Source organism: Sciurus vulgaris (genome assembly GCF_902686455.1).
Source record: "Sciurus vulgaris genome assembly, chromosome: 12".
Classification (NCBI taxonomy): domain Eukaryota; kingdom Metazoa; phylum Chordata; class Mammalia; order Rodentia; family Sciuridae; genus Sciurus; species Sciurus vulgaris.
This window is the reverse complement of record NC_136473.1, coordinates 18611190-18632457: the sequence shown is the minus strand read 5'-3', so window position 1 is coordinate 18632457 and position 21268 is coordinate 18611190. Positions and strand designations below refer to the sequence as shown.

General features: G+C 33.1%; 1 protein-coding gene across 11 annotated transcripts in view; it reads left to right on the top strand.

The window, feature by feature from the left end:
* UPF2 (UPF2 regulator of nonsense mediated mRNA decay) overlaps window positions 1-21268 on the top strand; it is a gene marked incomplete at its 3' end in the record, with an annotated part of 163577 nt that overhangs the window by 69424 nt on the left and 72885 nt on the right. For all 11 annotated transcript variants that reach the window (XR_013758087.1, XR_013758088.1, XR_013758089.1 and 8 more), the window contains 5 exons: window positions 4556-4741; window positions 7046-7249; window positions 8378-8653; window positions 10897-11080; window positions 16360-16499. Coding sequence is in view for 2 of the 11 variants with exons in the window: in XM_079106198.1 (XP_078962324.1) it covers window positions 4556-4741; window positions 7046-7249; window positions 8378-8653; window positions 10897-11080; window positions 16360-16499 (990 nt within the window). The remainder of the gene's footprint in view (window positions 1-4555; window positions 4742-7045; window positions 7250-8377; window positions 8654-10896; window positions 11081-16359; window positions 16500-21268) is intronic.

Genomic DNA, 21268 nt, shown 5'->3' with positions numbered 1-21268 from the left:
TTTAAAATGAAGAAACACGAATGTATTCCTGTAAAATGTTTTCAGAAATATAATGTGATTGCCATCTAATGTAATTGATTTCCAAATTCTCTCAAGACATACATCACATTAATCATAAATTCAAATTTTATCATAACAAGGAAATAACCCTCTTTTTCCTGTTTGACTTATACTGGTCAGGTTAAACAAGATAATATGTAATATAGATGCCAGGAAAGCTTAACTTACTTTTAATGCCTATGTTTTATTTATAACATTGAATCCTTGAAGATTCAATGTTATAAGGAAAATATTTGTGAATTATTGTGGTACAGATGAACATAGTATTGCTGAAATTCAGATTCTTCCTACCTGACCAGTTTTTGTGGCTCAGTACATTTTTTTCCTACGGTTATAGCAGAAACAACTAACTTTTGGTATTGATTCTCTTGATTTCTGCATGGGTATCTTGTTTATTTATCATTTAATAGTTTCAAGAATTAATCAGTTCTCCAGGGATTTTATAGTTGGGCAGTGGGAGTCACGTAAAGATATGAAATATAACCCCATCCTCAAAGTGTTCCACATCTAGCGAGCAAGAACTAAACAAATATTTCCAATGTGGCATCATAAGTGCCACTTTAGAAGTCTACAACAGATATTGGAGAGGTACTTAGGCCAGCAGGAAAGATCCTCTCCATAGGTTTCATTTTTTTGAGTTAAAACTCTATGTCAGGCCCTTGGGTGAAAGATATAGTCTGCCTTCAGGTGGTTTACAACCTAGTAAGTCAGACAGAAAAGAAAAAAGATGATTAAAATACTTTTACTCTAAGTTTAGCATAATAATATGAATAAGCTTAGGATATTGTGTGTGTAGGTAAAAAAAAAAAAAAAAAAGACATCTAATCTAGTCTTGCAATATCAAGAAAGTTTTCCTGAACAAAGTGATATTTTAGAGATAGCTGAGTCTAATTGACAGAAACCTTTTTTAAAAAAATTTGTTCTAATTAATTATACAAGACAGTACAATGCATTTTGACACATCATACATATATGGAGTGTATTTTCTCATTCTTCTGGTTGTACATGGTGTAGAATCACACCATTTTATAGAAATATATGCACATAGGGTAATATTCTATTCATTTTACTATTTTTTCCTACTCCCATTTCCCCTCCTATCCCTTCACTTCCCTCTGCCTAATCCAAAGTATATCTGTTCTTCCCTAGGGCCCAACTGTGAGTTAGCATCCACATATCAGAGAAAACATTCAACCTTTGGTTTCTTGGGATTGGCTTATTTGCTTACCATGATATTCTCCAGCTCCATCCATTTACCTGCAAATGCCATAATTACATTCTTCTTTAGCGCTAAGTAATATTCTATTATGTATATATACCACATTTTCTTCATCCACTCATCTGTTGGAGGACACCTAGGTTGTTTCCATAGTTTAGCTCTTGTGAATTGAGCTGCTATAAACATTGATGTGGCTGCATCACTACAGTATGCTGACTTTAAGTCCTTTCGGTTTATGTTGAGGAGTACGATAACTGGGTCAAATGGTGGTTCCATTTCAAGTTTTCTGAGAAATCTCGGTATTGCTTTCCAGAGTGGCTGCACCAATTTGCATTCCCACTAGCAGTGTATGAGTGTGCCTTTTTCCCCACATCCACGCCAACATTTAGTACTTGCATTCTTGATAATTGCCATTTTAACTGGAATGAGATGAAATCTTAGTTTTGATTTGCATTTCAATAGAGATACCTTTTGAATAAAGTAGTTACAAGTTGACTGGAGAGGCAGGCAAGAATTAGATTATAAAGAGCCCTGAGTGCTATGCTAAGGAGCATTAACTATTCTTAATGTCATTGAATAGTTATTGAAAGATTTTAAGTAATTAGGATAGATATGGTCAGATTTATATTTTTAGTAAGGTTAGCATGGAGGAGATAACTGAGTTAAACAAGTCCTGAGATAGGGAGAAGAATCAAAAGGCTGTTATAAAAACCTAAGGGGAAGGACTGGGTTTGTGGCTCAGTGGTAAAGCACTCATCTAGCATGTGTGAGACCCTGGGTTCAATCCTTAGCACCACATAAAAATAAAATAAAGGTATTGTGTCTACCTATAACTAAAACAAAATTTAAAAAAAAAACTAAGGGGAAAACAGTGAAGACATGAACATTGTAGGGATAGGGAATAGAGAATAATAATTAGCTGTATGAAAAGCTCTTGGAAGTAAAATTAATAAAACTTGGCGTGAGGAAAAAGAAAGTGCCCTTTGATAAGATCCATGATTCTACCATGGGCATTTGAGTGAATGATGGTATCAGTTACAGAGAAAAAAGAAGGGGAGGAAACAGATGGAGAGTGTTTAGTTTGAAGCATGTTAAGTCTTACAGGATAATCTAAAATGTATTCATATTTATTTGAGAACACATACATATAACTTTTTGCATTCAAAATTCTTGGCTTATGGTAAAAATTAGTCTGGGGTGTGTGTGCATTGGATAAAATGGTTTTAAATCTGCTTAACGGGTTGAAACTAATCTAGATTTAAAACTATATTATGTGCGTATAAATGATGTTAAATGACGCATTATATTTTGTTCAAAGAATATACAGCCAAGTTAAACACAGAATTGTGTCCTGTATTTCTGTTTTCATAGTTTGAAAGATTCAACATTTAATAACATGCACATATGATACAGAGATGTCAGTATTGGAGCTTAACTAAAATAAACATATACTAGGGGGCAAGAGAAGCAGTTATGAAACTTGGTATACCCACGGTTGATCTTAATAAATAGCAAAATTTTGTCCCAGTATATGATGGCTTTACATATATGGAAAAGCAGGACATGGAGAGGTTGTGGTTTTGAAAATTGATTTATTCATGTATTGTTTTTTAAAAAATATTTTTAGTTGTACATATAATACCTTTATTTTGTTTATTTAGTTTTTTATTTTAATGTGGTGCTGGGTAGGCAAGCACTCTACTACTGAGCCACAACCCCAGCCCAGCCCCATTTATTCATATATTGTTAAATATTAGTTGCATGCATGCCAGGCATTTATTTTAGGTGCTAAGTATACAACAGTAAAAAAGACAGAGCCCTTACCTTCCTTGAGCTTACCTACACTACTGTCCTTTCAAAACTTGAAATTTGCAGGCATCCCAGCCCACAATAGCTACTTGTAACTGGCCAGTAGTTTCTCTTCTTCAAACCCAGAAACCACAGTGTACAGCATCCTGTATTGCCCAGCCTCTCCCTACCTTTTTAGGCATGCTGGTACACATTGGAACCACACTGGCCTTATATTAGTTCCTGTGCCCTGCCTTGCTCTTTTTCTTCTTGGGGACTTTCTTTTTACTGTTCTGTGCTGTGAATGCTCTTCCTGTGGTTTCATATGAACATTTTGACATCCTTCAAATCATAAGTTAAATGTTACTTTCTCCGAGAGCCTTTCCCTAGCCCATCCCTAACTAAAGTAGGTTTTCTTTTAGTCTCCATCTTTCTACCTTGCTATTTTCCTTCATAACACTGATTACAGTTACTATCATAAAGGTTATAGTCAATTTATTTGTTGACTTGTTTATTCTGTCTTCTTCCACTAGACTGTTAAACTTCTTGAAGGTAGGAATTATGTTCATTATTGAGTTTCCAGTACCCAGTATAGTGCTTAGCACATAGTAAGTGTCAAATAAAATGTTTTCTTGAATATCTAGGGGTTAGAAGTCATAGTGGATATAAAACATCCCATAATTCACAGATTAGTCCCTCAAACCAAAAAAAAAAATTATCTAAAATTCAATAATGAAGAAGTTGGAAACTCTGAAGAGGATGATGATTGAATAAATGCGTGTGTGTATTTTGAACATTTTCTTTTTTTTTTAAACCTTTATTTTATTTATTTTTATTTATTTTTTTTAATTTTTTTTAGATGTTGATGGACGTTTCTTTTATTCATGTATTTTATATGTGGTACTGAGAATCAAACCCAGGGCCTCACACATGTTAGGCAAGTGCTCTACCACTAAGCTACAACTCCAGCCCTAGATGTGTGTTTTTAAGTCACTCCTGAGCAACCCTAACCAAATTGTAAAACCCTGGGGCTTTTTTTTTTTTTTTCTTGTCTGTAGAGAGATGTCAGATTTATTTGTTATAACATTGTATGGTACAAACTCTGACAAGGGATTTATTTTCAGTTTAGCATAGGACTGTCAGAGCCAGAGTTTCCCCTTTATTTTTATCTGTAGTACTTAAGTTTATTCACTTACAGTCACACCTTGGTTTCCTTAGAGTTCATATAGTCTGGCAAAGTTATAAGGTTATAGTTATAACAGAATTCTCTGAATGTTTTCTAGGATGAGACCTAAGGCCAACTGGTCATAGACTAATTCATTCTAAAAATGATTAGTAGTATAATAGTGATTATACACTTAGTGATTGTTGGTTTTTTTCCCTTTTCTAATTCTTTATCCTGAAATGTAGTTTCAGATGTAGTATGAGAATAGAACAAATAAATCTTGAAATGAAAGTGTTTTGGTTAATTTGAACATTTTATTTTAGGAGCAAATGATGAGAAAGAAACAAGCAATGCATCTTGATGCAAGATATGTCACAATGGTGGAGAATGCATATTACTACTGTAACCCACCTCCAGCTGAAAAGACAGTGAAAAAGAAACGACCTCCTCTCCAGGAGTATGTCCGGAAACTTTTGTACAAAGATCTCTCTAAGGTTACCACTGAGAAGGTAATTTTTTCTCCCCAGTGCTGGGAATCTCACCCATGGCTTCATATATGCTAGCAGAGTGCTCTACCTCTGAGCTATATCCCTGGACCCTAGAGAAGGTCAATCATAATCAATCAGCTACCTATTAATAGTCAACTTGTGACTTGTGATAGTGCTAAGCTTATATAAATTCCAGGAGTGGTAGGGATAGATTCCAGGTTCCATATGATTGATTTTGTATAAGTCGTCATAAGGAGAGTTTCATATGGTGATACATAATATTTGTGACATTTTGTTTTCTTTATATAACAACTTCTTATTCTGATTGAAATAGTAACTTCTAAATGTAATTTTGATGTCATATATACATTTGAAGCAGTTTATCATTATTTTGCTTCATTATTTGTTTTGCAATGCTGGGGATCAAATCTAGGTTCTTGCACATACTAGGCAAGTGCATTACCTCTGAGTCATGTCCATAGCCCTTAACTCTGGTATTCCATAATGAATTTGCTCTTAACATTTTGCATTTGTTCAGGGGATCTTAACCTTCAGTGAACTTTAAGAAGCCTATGATCCCTCTGAAATTTCATAATTTTGAAATTCTGAATATCTGTATTTTTCTGGAGAGAAAGGTCTATAGCTTTCTTTAGAGTCTCAATAAGGAATAATTTCCACAAAAGGATAAAAACTACTGACCTTTAGCTTATTGTAGTTACCTTGTGGAAATTTCACTTATAAGATATTGAACTAAACATTTCTTGGTTAACTCTATGACACAATACAGTTCAGAATCATTTTTTTTAGGATAGAAGGTGATAAGGATTCATAGTGCAGTTTTGAAAATTGAAACCATTTTCCAGAGTCATATGCAGTAGTTTAAAACAATTTTAGAGTTGGCTAAATCGGGTGTGGTGGTGCATACCTGTAATCCAGCAGTTTGGGAGGCTGAGACAGGAGGATTGAAAGTTCAAAGCCAGCCTCAGCAATTTAGTGAGACCCTAAGCAATTTAGGGAGACCCTGTCTCAAAAAGGATGGGAATATTTCTTAGTGGTAAAGCAAGAATTGGCTAAAAGTTTGAAAAGTATTGAGTACTTATGTCACCTTGACTTTTACAGTGAAGGTGATATGAGAACATGTTTAGTAATTATAGAAGTATATAAACACGAAAGGAATATTTTGCAATCTGTTAGTATCAAAAAGAAAGAATTTGAATAGATGTAGAGCTCTAATAATTATCTTTATTACTAATAGAAGTTTTCAAATAGTAAAATTAGCATGTATGGGGCCTTTATAATGTGCCACTTTTCCTATTACTTAACATGATTTAGGTTGTCTTATCCTTACTATAAATTGAAGTATAAATACTTTTGTCATTTCCCATTTTACACAAGAGAAAACTAAGGTTGTCGTGCAGTGTGTTAGTCGGCTTTGTGTTAGCGCACCCAAAATACCTAACAAACACAACTTAGAGGAGAAGTTGTTTATTCAGAGGTCTCAGTCCATAGCTTGGGGCCCACCATGAGGCAGGACATCATGGCTAAAGGCCAAGGCAGAGAAAAACAGTTAACCTGATGGCAACCAGAGAAGCAGAGAGAGAGAGAGAAAGGAAGGGACCATAGGGAAGATGCATGCTTCCAGACCATGCTTCTAGTGACTCACTCCTCCAGCCACACCCTACCTGCCTACAGTTACCACCTAGTTAGTCCATTCAGACTGAAATGGACTGATTTCAGGCCACAGTTCTCACAATCTAATCATTTCACCTCAGAATATTTCTGTATTAACAAAGAGCTTTTGGGGGACACCTTATATCCAAACCATAACACATAACGTCAGTCTTGATGTAGTAGTTGCCTTCTTATGTGATCTTCTGACTAGTTGACCTTGGGTTTATTTGTCAGAAATTGATTTATATCAGATAATATCACAGAATGGAACATATTATTTTTGGTAAACCTTGGGTATTTCTTTCAGTGATCTGAATGTATGACTCTATACTGTTAGATTGATTAAAGACCTGGAGGTGTAGCTCAGTGGAAGAGCACCTTTGGGTTAAATTCCCACTTCCACCAAAAAAAAAAAAAAAAGAATAGAAACTCTAGGAAATTTAGAAAGGTTTACAAAAAATGAAAATAAATTTTCACATTAGAAAATCTCATTTTTCCTATCCCTAAAGTGAAAAGACTGATAAAAGCACTTTATAAAGTATTTCCTATTTCCAAAGTTCTGTGTCTCTGTACATTAATAATAAAGTACCTGTATTAGTTGTTCAGACTACTATATTCTTATCTAATAATTTTTTAAAAATTCTCTTCCTTTAGGTTTTGAGACAGATGCGAAAGTTGCCCTGGCAGGACCAAGAAGTGAAAGACTATGTTATTTGTTGTATGATAAACATCTGGAATGTGAAATATAATAGTATTCATTGTGTAGCCAACCTCTTAGCAGGACTAGTGCTCTACCAAGAGGATGTTGGGATCCATGTTGTGGATGGAGTTTTAGAAGATATTCGATTGGGAATGGAGGTAACAAGGACTTCTTTAACATAACCAAATTGGAGTTCGTGGAGAATTATTTTCAATAATAGTCATTTACTATTATCTTTTCAGAGTTAGTAATTTATTGTTTTTATTTTTCTTTTTTAATTCATTTTTATTGATACACATGTTCATTCCTTAACCCTAACCCTAGACCTACCCCTCTATGTATTCCTACCCCTAAAACTACCACAAAACACAAAAACCCTTGCCTGTATAATCATGGGCATTTATATGAAAAGCATAGATATTTTGGCAAATACATTTATATCCTCACATATATATAAATATGTTTTTACATTGTTATTCTAATTAGTTATATATGACAGTAGAATGCATTTTGACACATCATACATAAATGGAGTATAACTTCTCATTCTTCTGATTGTACATGATATAGTTATATAGGTCATGTAATCACATATGCACAGAGGGTCATAATGTCCGATTCATTCTACTATCATTCCTACCACCATACCCACTCCCCTCCCTTCACTCCCTTCTGTCTAATCCAAAGTAACTCTTCTGTGTGATTTATTATTAATAAACTGTGGTGTATCCAATTTTCTGCTGTTATCTCAGGCTAGTTAGCACTGGAGTAGTTTTTAAACTGTTTTCTGATGCTCTTGTTAAGCTTATTTTAGCAGACTATATTAGAGGTTTATTATTTCTGGGTCATTCTTGAGACTTAAGTTATAGGAATCTGTAAGCTTACTAATTAGAAAAAGTTGATAATCATTTTATAAGAATTTTCTGTAAATACTTTCCTCTTACTATAAAACTTAGGCATATTGTTTACTTCATAGAATACAAAGAAAATAGGTGATGGGGGCTGATAGGGAGAATTACTTGCTTTAAAAACAGTTCCTTTAATATTAGCTTAATAATTTAATATTTAATACATTCTTGTTATTATAACATTTTAAAGGTGTCCATTTCCTAGGGATAGTAAAAGGACCCCAGCAAGAACCTGTTATTAGAAAGGAGTAAAGAAACCATTGTTGTCTCACTCACTGTTCAGTGTTCTTTCAGTAGATGATATTGTTTAAAAATTAGAGAATTTCCCCTTTCAAATACTACATGGAAAAAAATTTATTTTTTTGTTTTGTTTTTTAGGTTAATCAACCTAAGTTTAACCAGAGACGGATCAGCAGCGCCAAGTTCTTAGGGGAACTTTATAATTACCGAATGGTAGAATCAGCAGTTATTTTCAGAACTCTTTATTCTTTTACATCATTTGGTGTTAACACTGATGGTTCTCCAAGTTCACTGGACCCACCTGAGCATCTTTTCCGAATTAGACTAGTATGCACTATTTTGGATACCTGCGGCCAGTACTTTGATAGAGGTTCCAGTAAACGAAAACTTGATTGCTTCCTTGTGTATTTTCAGGTATATCGGCAGAATATGCATTTTGGCATCACTTAATGCATTACATGAGTTCCAGAACATTATTGAAGAAATACTGTAGTATTTGTATAATATGTGTTCATATTTAGGTTATTTTTATTATTCACATAAGGATGCTTTTAGAGGTTTGAAAGTTTTATTATATTTTATAATAACATTCTAATTGCTTACTCCTTTTATGTTTGATTAATTTGGGGAATTATTTTGATATAGTTTATGAACTTGGCATAATCTGTGGATTATGGTATCTAATAACAGTAATTTATTAATTAAATTACTTATGATTTGTATGCAGTTTATAATGTTCTTCTCATTTATGTTCTGGTATAAGTCCAAAATTATTGTTTCTAAAAGATCCTTTTTTCTCTTTTGGAGAAGGAAAATCTTGTTATTTTAGAAAAAATGTTATTTGTAACACAGAAAAAAATTTCGTTTCTACATTAATAAACTCCTGGGTTGTGTTTTCCATATCTTAATTTTAGTTAAGTATATAAACTTGTGATTTATATTAAGTTCATTATAAATTAAATTCAGTATGAATACAGGGGCAGTTCTACAACTTCTATAATTTGTACCCCCAGGTTAACTTGTGGATTGATTGGTTGGAACCTAGTCACTGTTTACCATAAGATACTGACTAGGGTGAACAGCTCACTATCAAGTTCTTAAGATATTACTGAATGAGGGGCTGGGGTTGTAGCTCAGTGGTAGAGCACTCACCTAAAGTGTGAGACACTGGGTTCGATTCTCAGTACCACATATAAATAAATAAATAAAAATAAAGATACATGGACAACTAAAAAATATTTTTTAGAAAGATATTAATGAAATACCAATAATATACAATTTTACATAATCAGTAATTGTTAGTAATTTCATTTTACCCATTGATAAAGAAGATAGAATTAATATTATAACTTGAGGTATTAAAAATATATCCACACAGAGGCTGGTATTAAGTTGAGGGTAAATACTTGGGAAGTTTGTTACTTTTATCCTACCACTATATCTTTCCAATATAGTATAACTTGTTACTACTCCTTTATTTTCTGAATGGTGAGCAAAAAATGGAGAAAGGAGTTTACAGAGTTGGGGCTCAAACTCCCTGCTATATTTAAGGACTGTCTTAGCAGGGGACTATTTATGAGAAACAAGAATATTGCTACAAAATAGCAGCTATAACTGTCAGCATCCAAAGTGGAGTCTCTTTCATAACAGAATCCTCATTTGGATTCTACCTCCCTGGGCTGAGACAAAAGAGACATTCAGAAATATCCAGGAACAAAAAGAGGCAAAAATCTTTTCCAAAGTGATTATCACAGAGCATATCTCTGCAGAGATACACCAAGGAAATGGGAGTCAGGAGTGGGTGAAGCTGGGGAAAATGAGGTCATTGTGTACTACCTCGAATACCAGAGAGTAAATTCCAGACGACCAGCTAGAAGGATCACTGGTGCAGTGCTTCTGAACTTCAATGTATATGCACATCACCTAGGAAGATTGTTATGATGCAGATTTTGATTCAGTCCATTTAGGATTGGGGACCAAGATTCTCCATTTCTAACAGGTTCCCAGGTTAGGTCCATACTTTGAGAGAGAAAAAAATGAAGCACCCAGAGGAATACCTGTTCATATACTATTAAATTCTTAAATTGGACTTTCAGTTGATCTAAGTTTAGGAATTAAAACAAAAAAACAAACAAGTAGAACAAGAGAACCAAGATAGAAGGAAAGAGAAAATAACTACACAGTGCCATATACACAGTAGATGTTCAACAAATGCTTGTTGATGATAACTGATTTCATATAATTCAAAATCATATCCATATTTTGATTTTTAAAAAATCAAAGCAGTTAGTACAGAGAAAATTATGAATGAAAATTTTCACAACTGTGGCTTTGAATCTCATTGTTTTTATAATATTAAATATATAAACGGGGGTGTAGGAGTGGAGTTTCAATCTTGGTTTCAGAGTACCTGATTTTTACTTGGTATTTTATTTATAATTTTCCTTATCTTAAAAGTAAAAACCTATGGCAGTTATAATAAAAAGATATTTAAATAAAGTCACTAAGTGGACCATGCTGTTGACCATTACTGAAAATAGTAGGCTTCTTATACAACTTTTAGCTTAGTTATTATAACTAGGTATCATCACAGTATAATTTATTATTTTAAAATATTTTTATTATTATAGCTAATTTTTTTTTTCATTTGTTATCAGCGTTATGTTTGGTGGAAGAAAAGTTTGGAGGTTTGGACAAAAGACCATCCATTTCCTATTGATATAGATTACATGATCAGTGATACACTAGAACTGCTAAGACCAAAGATCAAACTCTGTAATTCTCTGGAAGAATCCATAAGGCAGGTACACGACTTGGAACGAGAATTCTTAATAAAACTAGGTAAGCAACTAATTACAGAGAGAAAATGAAGGTGATTTTGGCAGATTGTTTCTAGAATTTATTTTGTAATGTTACCAGAGTATTACATTTTGTATACTTTGTTTTCCATCATGATAATAGCATTAGATGAAACCTGTGTGGCAACCTTGGTTTCATTAAGTAATCTCAAGCTGGAATAAAACAGTCAAGTAGTACTTTAAGCAAGTAATAGTGATGGGAAAATACAGTTTTGTCAGCCTCTTAATTTTAGAATTTTTGGTTACTTATAAAATTCTACTTTTTATGAAAGTATCTCTTACATTTACAATGTATATTTTTGGCAGGCATTATTTCTAATGTGCAGGCTAGAGACTGCAGAAGGGAATACCTGTTAAAAATTTGGAACAACGCTACTGAATTTCAGACCTTATTCATTGGTAGATTTGCCTCTGTTTCTAAGGACCAGAGAAAATGTGCCAAGGATTATCTGTATACTTCTCAGTATCCTTCTAAGATGGTTCTGGGAGAAGAGTTAGCCCTGAAACATCTCCGCCTAGGGACTGTAGGAACCGACTAACTTTGTCAACAGAGATAACAGGTACAAGGTATAGCTGTACCAGTCTGGTTTGCTTGCTAATAGCTCTTAGCATGCATTATTGTGGTCCTTTCAAAATGACACGTTTTTAGACTATTAAGCTATTACTTTCCTCCCCATTAGCCCTTGGTACATTTGTGTCTTATCATTAGTGAATCTTTACCTTAACCAGTTACATTAACTATATAAATTGACTACATTGTATGTGACTAAAGAACTGATTGTCATGGTGAAGGCATTTGTGAATTTTTTCTCTTTTCAAACTGTTTTTTATATTATATTGAGTATATTAATAGGATTGCTTTCTCCAAAGATAAATGTTCTTTTGCAGAATATGATTGTTGTATTTAGTAGAACTGGGGATTGAACCCAGGGGCACTCTTTACCACTGCCACATCCCCAGCCCTTTTTAAAAATTGTAATTCTGAGACAGGATCTCTGTAAGTTGTCACAGCTGGTGATCCTCCTGCCCCACATTGCATGCTAGGATTACAGATGTATACCATCATGCCCAGCTTTGATTTCTGTATTTTTCAAGGTACTGCTACTTACCATACAAGTATTGTTTTGTTTTTTTTTTCCTACTATTCAGCCCACAAAGGCATAGGTAATTCTTCTTGGTTTTTCAACATTGTCCCAGGTTATCTGGTTTTTCTTTTTATATTTCTAATTGAATAAATGATCATTTCAATCTATGTATTTACTGATAAATTGATAAACTTAGTTAATTCATATACTTTGTATGCTTTAAAATTGTTCAGTTGTAACCTTATTGCCCAAAAACTTTTCATGAATGATACTCTCTGCACAGGGGCAGTAAATATTAGTGTAACATTCAGTTTGGTAGTGGTAAAGAAAATGATATGTTTGTCCTTTGAAGATTTGGGCTTCTTAGGAGGAGTCTGGAGAGGGGAAAATAGGTTATCATTTATGAGTAAAACTAAACATATCAGCAGCTACAGTCAGTATGCTTCCAAATCATCTCCATTTTTCTCCTGATTTTAGAGTCTAAATATCAGGAAGATGAGTACAAAAATAACTATTTTAAATTAATTTTTTGTCGAAAAACTGTTTAAGATAATATAGTGTTTGCCATTGGTAGCACTTTCAAACTTGTTGTTTCATTTTATAGTATCCAGTGCTAACAGTGTAGTTAATAGGAAAACACTAAAAGCATTCCTTTATTTAATTAATTTATTTATTTATTGGTATCGGGATTGAACTCAGAGGCACTTCACCACTGAGCACATCCCTTTTTATATTTTATTTAGAGACAGGGTCTTACCAAGTTGCTGACTCTGGTTTTAAACTCCTGATCCTCCTGTCTCAGCCTCCTGAGCCACTGGGATTACAGGCGTGCACCACCATGCCCAGTTTTTATTTTATTTAAGTTTTTTTGTTGGGACCAGGGGTTGAACCCGGTATCCCCAGCCCTTTTCATTTTTTATTTTGAGACAGGGTCTCACTAGATTGCTTACATTCTCACTAAGTTACTTAGCCTGGCTTTGAACTGGAAATGATCCTCCTTTAGCCTCCTGAGCTGCTGGCATTACAGACATGTGCCACTGTGCCCAGTAGCATTCCTTTATTTTTTTTAAAAATTACTTTAAATATTATTACAACTAATAAATGTTCATGACAGTAATTTTAAAAAATACTGAGAAAATACCACCAGTATTCTATATAGAAAGCTAATCAGGTATTAATATTTTCATGTATATTGTTCTATTCTCTTTAAATTTTTCATGTGTGTTCGTAGTTTTATAACTGAATTGGTTCTACTTAATATATCATGACATTTTTTCCATACATTAAGTATTCTTTTAAAATCTTTGTTTTCTCATAGGCTGTATTCCTTTCTTTAAATGTGCCATAATTATTTAATCCTGTTGTTGGATTCTTAGGTTGTTTCCAGTTTTTCATCACTATAAATAACATTTTTATGTTATTTTTGAGTGTACTTCTGATTTTCTCAAGATAGATAAAATACACTGGCTGAGACATTTTTTTATCTTAAGAACAAAACTAAAATGATAGTAGGAATATTTAATTCTGTTATGGAAAATTCATCTAGTATTATAAATATAAGGAACAGAAATGAGAGAAGTAAAAATGAAAAGAGAAATGCATAAGAATAACTTACATTTTAAAGCAAAAAGTATTTTATAAGTTAAGAAATAAAATTTGTAGGACAGGTTTGTAAGCCCAGACATAGTTCCAATTAAATATAAAACAATTTAGTAAATGATGAACCTAGGACTTTTAAAGTAGTATAACGCAGGTGAATTAGATGGATTAAGAGTTAGATCTTGTTATTTATCAAATATTTGAAAAGGTTCTAATGCGCCCAGATTTTAAAATAATAGAAGAGAGCACACAAAAATATGTATTTGGGTATTCAAAAACTTCAGACAATTAGAAATTACTAAAATTAAAAGGAAAATCACTTTCATGATATATTTTATTACTTTAAGAGCACAAGTAAATCGATGATAAAATAGAACACCCCAACAGATAGGTAAGTGAGGGTGACATGAAAGGGAGGGCAGGGGGTGTTTTCATTGAGTACTGCCTGTACTCAGAAGAGTAATTGAGTTAAGTGTTCAAGACAGAATTAAAAGACTGTGTTGTCTCTGATGTTAAGTTTGTGGGGAAAATGTTCAACTAAGCAGGGAAATACAAATTTAAAAATCTGAAAGGAGGGATTACAATGATTATCATCTTTGTTAAGAGTAGGAAAATTGAGACACCAAGCAGTTCAGATTCAAGCCAGAAATGTATTTTTATTTTGGTTCCCACATAAACTTCTAGCACTCTAAATATTCTAAATTTTACTCTCTGTATTTTGCATTTTGTTTTCCATATGTCTTTTATATGTTGTCATTTTCAACCATATTGTTTATTTTACACTGACACTTTCCTTGGGGTTAGTAACTTGGCTGGCAAATGTGAACTATAATACTAATAAATTGTTTTGAAACTAAATTGCAGTGCAAATGAAAATGTATGAGCAATAGCATATATTTTCCTTACAAATTGAAAGTCTGACTGTCAAAACAAAACTACATATATATTCCAGTTCTCCCCATGATGCATGTTTTAAGTAAATATAAAAAAGATATAATAATGTTTCACAAGGTATGAATTTATTACCATTTTGATGTTTTTACTTAGAATGCTGAGGTTTACTTGAATCATTTGCCTTTGATAACTGACAGCCCAATATTTTGCTTTATAAAGTCCAAATAAACACATAAATGCATGGAGTCTATTATTTGTGTCTACGAAAACTAGTGATGAGTAGAAAGTGTTTATTAGAATCGCAATCTGAGACACTTTTTCTCAGTATTATTGCCCTTTTGATATAGATCTCTGAGCTTTATCTATCTTCATTTTTTTCTTTCTAAACTGAACATGTATACTTTAATACTCTGTACTTCCATATTTTTGTCAATTTCGTAGATGTAAAACACTGTAGTCAGTTTTTACTTTTATTGATTGGCCTGGTTATTCATCAGTCTTCATAAAAGGGGAGGGTTAAATCAAGTTATCATTAAAGTTTCTTCCTGCTTTAGTCCTTTAAGATTGTGAGACTAAGCAAGTATTTACTAAACACCTACTGTGTATTTATCAATATATGGCCTCAGTTGAGTTTTGAATGTATAAAACAAGTTCTTTGTCCTTCAGGGTCTTATTTGATATAACATTTATGAAATCATTAAGAAAAGCATGGCATATTATCAAATGTAAAGTGTTTACAATAGGTGCTCTTAGCAGCAAGCAGGAGAAAAAGTAAGAGTTTGAAGTACTTGGTGATAGTTTATACAGGAGGTTAAAACTTAACACTGAACGTGAAGAGTGGATGGGATTTGAAAGTACGTAATAAGAGTCTTCTCTTCTGAGAAGGCTGTTAGATGAACAAGATCTCAAGGCAGTACACTGATAGGAAGAGTCTAAACCAAATATAGGAGAAAGTTTAGGAAGAAGTAGTGGGAAATAGTCAGATGAGTGCATAGTATGTGCATCTCGAAAGTAGAGTAGTTTGAAATTCTGACAATAAGGAAATGAATTTGCATTGAGACGTGGTATGGACATGAGGAGGTAGAAGTATTCAGGCTGGGAAGTTCCCTGAGGGAAAAAATGTTATTGAAGAAAAAATAGTAAGCTATGTGGTAACAAACTGCTGTCTTTTCACCTTGTTCCTTGTCTTAATTTGCCAGCATTCAGTGAATCAAATCTCTATTCAAGTAACATGATTTTTATGTCTTTGAGTTTTTAGAGATTCTTGAGATGTCATTTGGTAGAGTGTGCCTGTATCTTATATAAGCCTGAGACTGAACCTTAAAAAAAAAAAAAAATGTGGCTGCTTGCCTTTGTGTATCTGAGACTTGAGATTAAACAGGACAGTCTACAAGTACTGATACTGTGAGAAAAGGGGGGGAAAAAAAAGCATACACACATACATGTTAGTTTCCTTTTTACTAATGGTTAGAAAATATTATCAGTGGTCCTTTCTTGAAACATAGGTCTAAACATTTAGTTTTTTTTAAATGTTTCTCACAGTAGTTTTCAGTTCTGATCTTTTATAATTGTTCTGAGAAAATGGTTTTGAATTCTCTTACTTAATGCATACTTTTAAATGAAGTGATACAGTGTACAAAACTAAACTTTTTAAATTGTTTTTCCGTTTTCTTCTCATTTCAAGGCCTTGTAAATGACAAAGAGTCAAAAGATTCTATTACAGAAGGAGAAAATCTTGAGGAAGATGAAGAAGAAGAAGAAGGGGGAGCTGAAACAGAAGAACAATCTGGAAATGAAAGTGAAGTAAATGAGCCAGAAGAAGAGGTGATGACTTTTATTTATAGCAAATAGGTATATTTGTATAAGAGTATTTTGATTATATGAATCAAGAATTTTTTAATAGTCAAAATAAGATCCCCCTGATTTCTTTAGAGTAAATATAAATAGTACTTCTGTTATAAAACCCTTTGGTTAATTAAGATTTTTTTAAAGAAGGTAATAAAAAGACCACTCACTGAATTTTTATTCATTTAGCAATTCAGAGAAAAATCATGTTTCTTCTGTGTATTTTTAATTTTGTTGTTAAATATGAACTTTTTAACCTCTGGGTTTTATACTCTTAAAAACAGAATTACTGGCTAGATTTTAATAAGCTTTGCTTTATTTTTCCCAGCTCCAATGGGAAATTCATTGTGTACTGTAATTGACATGCCCTTTTTGTTTTTATAACTCTGTTAGGTCAAACCATATGAAATTGCTCTTCTACCAATTTTAACATGTTCATATGGTTCAACCTGATAGTTTTAGTTAGTTTATCATTTTTTTTTCTTCCAAACCTGCTTAAATTGAAAAATTGCCTTCATAATAAAAGGATGTCTGGGATTTATTTCATAATGCTGGAATGATTAGGAGTATATGAAGAGACAAAACTGACCATGAGCTAATAATTGTTCAGTTGTGTAATGGGTAAGTAGGGATTCATTATACTGTTTTCTCTACTTCTATATGTTTTAATTATAAAATTAATAAATAAAAAGTTTAAACAAAGTAGGATAAATAAGGATAGGAATAGAATACTAATGAAAGTAAAATTTAAACCAGAAAATTAACATTGTTCACTGGTTTTCATGTAAATGTAAGTTTATATAATCATTATAATTTAGTGTGTGTGCTTTTTCTTGTGTTCCTTGGGTGCTTTAAAAAGTGTTTAGGGGGCTGGGGTTGTAGCTCAGTAGAGCCATGCTTGCCTAGCATGTGTGAGGCACTGGGTTCGATTCTCAGCACCATAAATAAATAAATAATCCATCAACAACTAAAAAAAATTTTTTTTAAAAAGTGTTTAGGATAGTGTGATAATTTATGATCTTAAATATTAAAACAAAATTTATAATCAGTATTTAAGTAAGGAAATTGAATTAAAGTTTTAAAGTTTTGATTTGTTTGCATAAAAATATAAATATTGGGAGAATGTGAGTTTGATTTTTTAAACAATATTATTTATAGCATTCATATAGTTCATAAAGTGGGTTTTTTAGAACTCTATTTAGAATTAAAGGAAAGACCCAGTTATTTAAGATAATTAAAATTTTCCAAAGTACTAAGTAAAAATTCATAAGGCTCTTTTTTCTTTAGCTCTCAAAGTTTATAACATTAGTGAACATCTGGTCTGATTTGATTGTATAATAAATCGCTTTACTCTTATTTAAAAATGAATGATTATAACTGGGCTTGGTGGCACCTGCCTGTAATTCCTGCTACTTGAGAGGCTAAGAACGGAGGATTGCAAGTTCAAGGCAAGTCTGGGTGACTTAGCAAGCCCTTGTCTCAAAATAAAAAATGAAAAATGTTAGGGATATAGTTCTGTGGTAGGGTACCCCTGGGAGCAGGGAGGGAGAAAGAAGATTGTGAAAAAACAGTATAGACAATAATGTATGTTTTTAATAACTGGCTACTATTTGTAGGCAGTGGGAAATGCACTTTCATATATGTTATTTCTTGCTCTTTTCTTTTTCCAACCTTACAACACATTTAAAGTAGATAAAAATAAATTAATAAAAATTTAGAACTGGAATGTGTTTCTATAATTAGTTTCAGAATAATAAATGGGCATTGATTTGTTTTCAAATTGGAATTGTCTTAAAAACATTCTGTAATACAATTTAAATTGGATTATTAAGTATTTTATAACAACAAAGGGAAATAAAAGTATTTCTTTTTATATTTCTAGACTAATAGTAATAGTTGTCTTTGTGTTTTACTGCTCTACTAATTATATGAACAGATTTAATAAATCCAACATGCTCAGTATATATGAATATTAAAGAGGACTAATTTTCATATAAATTTCTTAAAGAGTTGTGAGGGCCTGGGGTTGTGGCTCAGTGGTAGAGTGCTTGCCTGGCATGTGAGGCACCGGGTTTGATTCTTAGCCCTACATAAAAATGAATAAATAAAAGGTACTGTGTCCACCTACAACTAAAAAATTTTTTTTTTTAAAATAGAGTTCTGAGGTATTATATTTTCTCTCTAAATACATCTTCTCATTTCCAAACTTGAACTTTTATTATTTTGACAGTTTTGTCATTTAAGCTATTAAATTTCCAGTTGAAGAGCGAATATTGTACGTGATATATGTGTGTTTACTAAGGAGAAATGCAAGCAAAATGTTCAGTTGGAGGATCCATATACCTGTGTCTGGGAGGAGAGAAAGGTGTGGTTTACTTTGAGAGGAATGACTATTATCCAAATAAAAGGAGGAGAGAATTATTGAAGAAGCAAGATCTATTATGAAGGAATAAAAGCAGTGAAGAATATTCTACAACTATTTACTCCAACTAAGAGCAAGCTAGGATTCAACTCTTCCCACAGAAGTGGGATTTTGTGTGTAACTCAGTGGTGGAGCACATGTTTAGCATGTACAAGACTCTTGAGTTCAATTCCCCATCTCATTCCTGCCCTCGCCCCACCAAGCTACTTTTCTGGTTTTATTGTGGTCCCAACTCTCAAAAACTGTGCATATCTTAACACCTCCCAACCAGAGTATTTTCTCCTAAATATCATCTTTGTATCTCAAAGGCAACTGTAAACTCAGTAAATAGTTTTCTGCTAAAACTCTACTTTCCTGTAGCATGTCCATAATTTAGCAACAGAAAATACAGGATTCGGTTTTGCTGATTCATTACTTATTAAGCACTTAATATTCATAGTCATTATCCTAAGCTCTGTGTTTATATTATTAAGTTTTTTATTTTTTGTTTTTTATTTTTACAGACTGCATTTTGATTCATTGTACACAAATGGGGTACAATTTTTCATTTCTATGGTTGCGCACATTGTAGATTGATACCATTTGTGTAATCATACATGTACATAGGGTAATGATGTCTGTCTCATTCCACCATCTTTCATACCCCCACCCCTTCCTCCTCCTCTTTTCCCTCTATGTAATCTAAAGTTCCTAAATTCTTCTCCTGCCCTGCACCCCCCAACCTCCATTATGTACCATCATCCTCTTATCAGAGAAAACATTTGGCCTTTGGTTTTTTGGGCTTGACTTATTTCACTTAGCATGGTATTCTCCAGTTCCATCCATTTATCTGCAAATGCCATAATATTCTTATTTATGACTGAATAATATTCCATTGTGTATATGTATCACAGTTGCCTTATCCATTCATCTGCTGAAGGGCATCTAAGTTGATTCCACAATCTAGCTATTGTGAATTGAGTTGCTATAAACATTGATGTGGCTGCATTACTGTAGTATGCTGATTTTTTTAAAATTTATTTTTATTGTAAACAAATGGGATACATGTTGTTTCTGTTTGTACATGGAGTAACAGCATACCATTTGCGTAATCATACATTTACATAGAGTAATGATGTTTGATTCATTCCGTTATTTTTTCCTTCCCTCCACCCCTCCCACCTCTCTTTTCCCTCTATACAGTCCATCCTTCCTCCATTCTTGTCCCTCTCCCACCCCCCGTTATGTGTCATTATCTGCTTATCAGTGAGATCATTCCTCTGGCATTGTAGTACTACAGAGCAATAGTAACAACATTCCTGTTACTATTTTTAAGTCCTTTTGGTATAAACTGAGTATATACTTTGGGTATAAACTGATTTTTAAGTCCTTTGGGTATAAACTGAGGAGTGGGATGGCTGGGTCAAATGGTGGATCCATTCCAAGTTTTCTGAGGAATCTCCATACTGCTTTCCAGAGTGGCTGCACCAATTTGCAGCTCCATCAGCAATGTATGAGTGTACCTTTTTCCCCACATCCACACCAACACTTATTATTGCTTGTGTTCTTGATAATAGTCATTCTAATTGGAGTAAGATGAAATCTTAAGAGTTGTTTTAATTTGCAATTCTCTAATTACTAGAGATGTTGAACACTTCTTCATATGTTTATCAGTCGCCTGTATATCTTCTTCTGTAAAGTGTCTGTCCAGTTCCTTGTCCCATTTATTGATTGGGGTCTTTGTATTTTTGTGTAAAGTTTTGTAAGTTCTTTATAAATTTTGGAGATTAGTGCTCTATCAGAAGTGTGTGTGGAAAAGATTTTCTCCCACTCTGTAGGCTCTCTTTTCACATTATTGATTGTATCCTTTGCTAAGAAAAAGCTTTTTAGTTTGAATCCATCCCATTTATTGATTCTTGCTTTGATTTCTTGCACTTTGGGGGTTTTGTTTAGGAAATCTGGTCTTAAGCCAACATGATGAAGATTTGGGCCTAGTTTTTCTTCTGTTTGGTATAGGGTCCCTGATCTAATTCCTAGGTCCTTGATCCATTTTGAGTTGAGTTTTGTGCAGGGTGAGAGATAGGGGTTTAATTTCATCTTACTGTATTTGGATTTCCAGTTTTGCCAGCACCATTTGTTGAAGAGGCTATCTTTTCTCCATTGTATGTTTTTGGCACCTTTGTCTAGAATGAGATTACTGTATTTATGTGGGTTTGTCTCTGTGTCTTCTATTATGTACCATTGGTCTACCTGTCTTATTTTGATGCCAGTACCATGCCGTTTTTGTTACTATTTGTTAACAACATTCTGGCATTGTAGTACGTCCTGCATCACTCTTCCTGCCAAG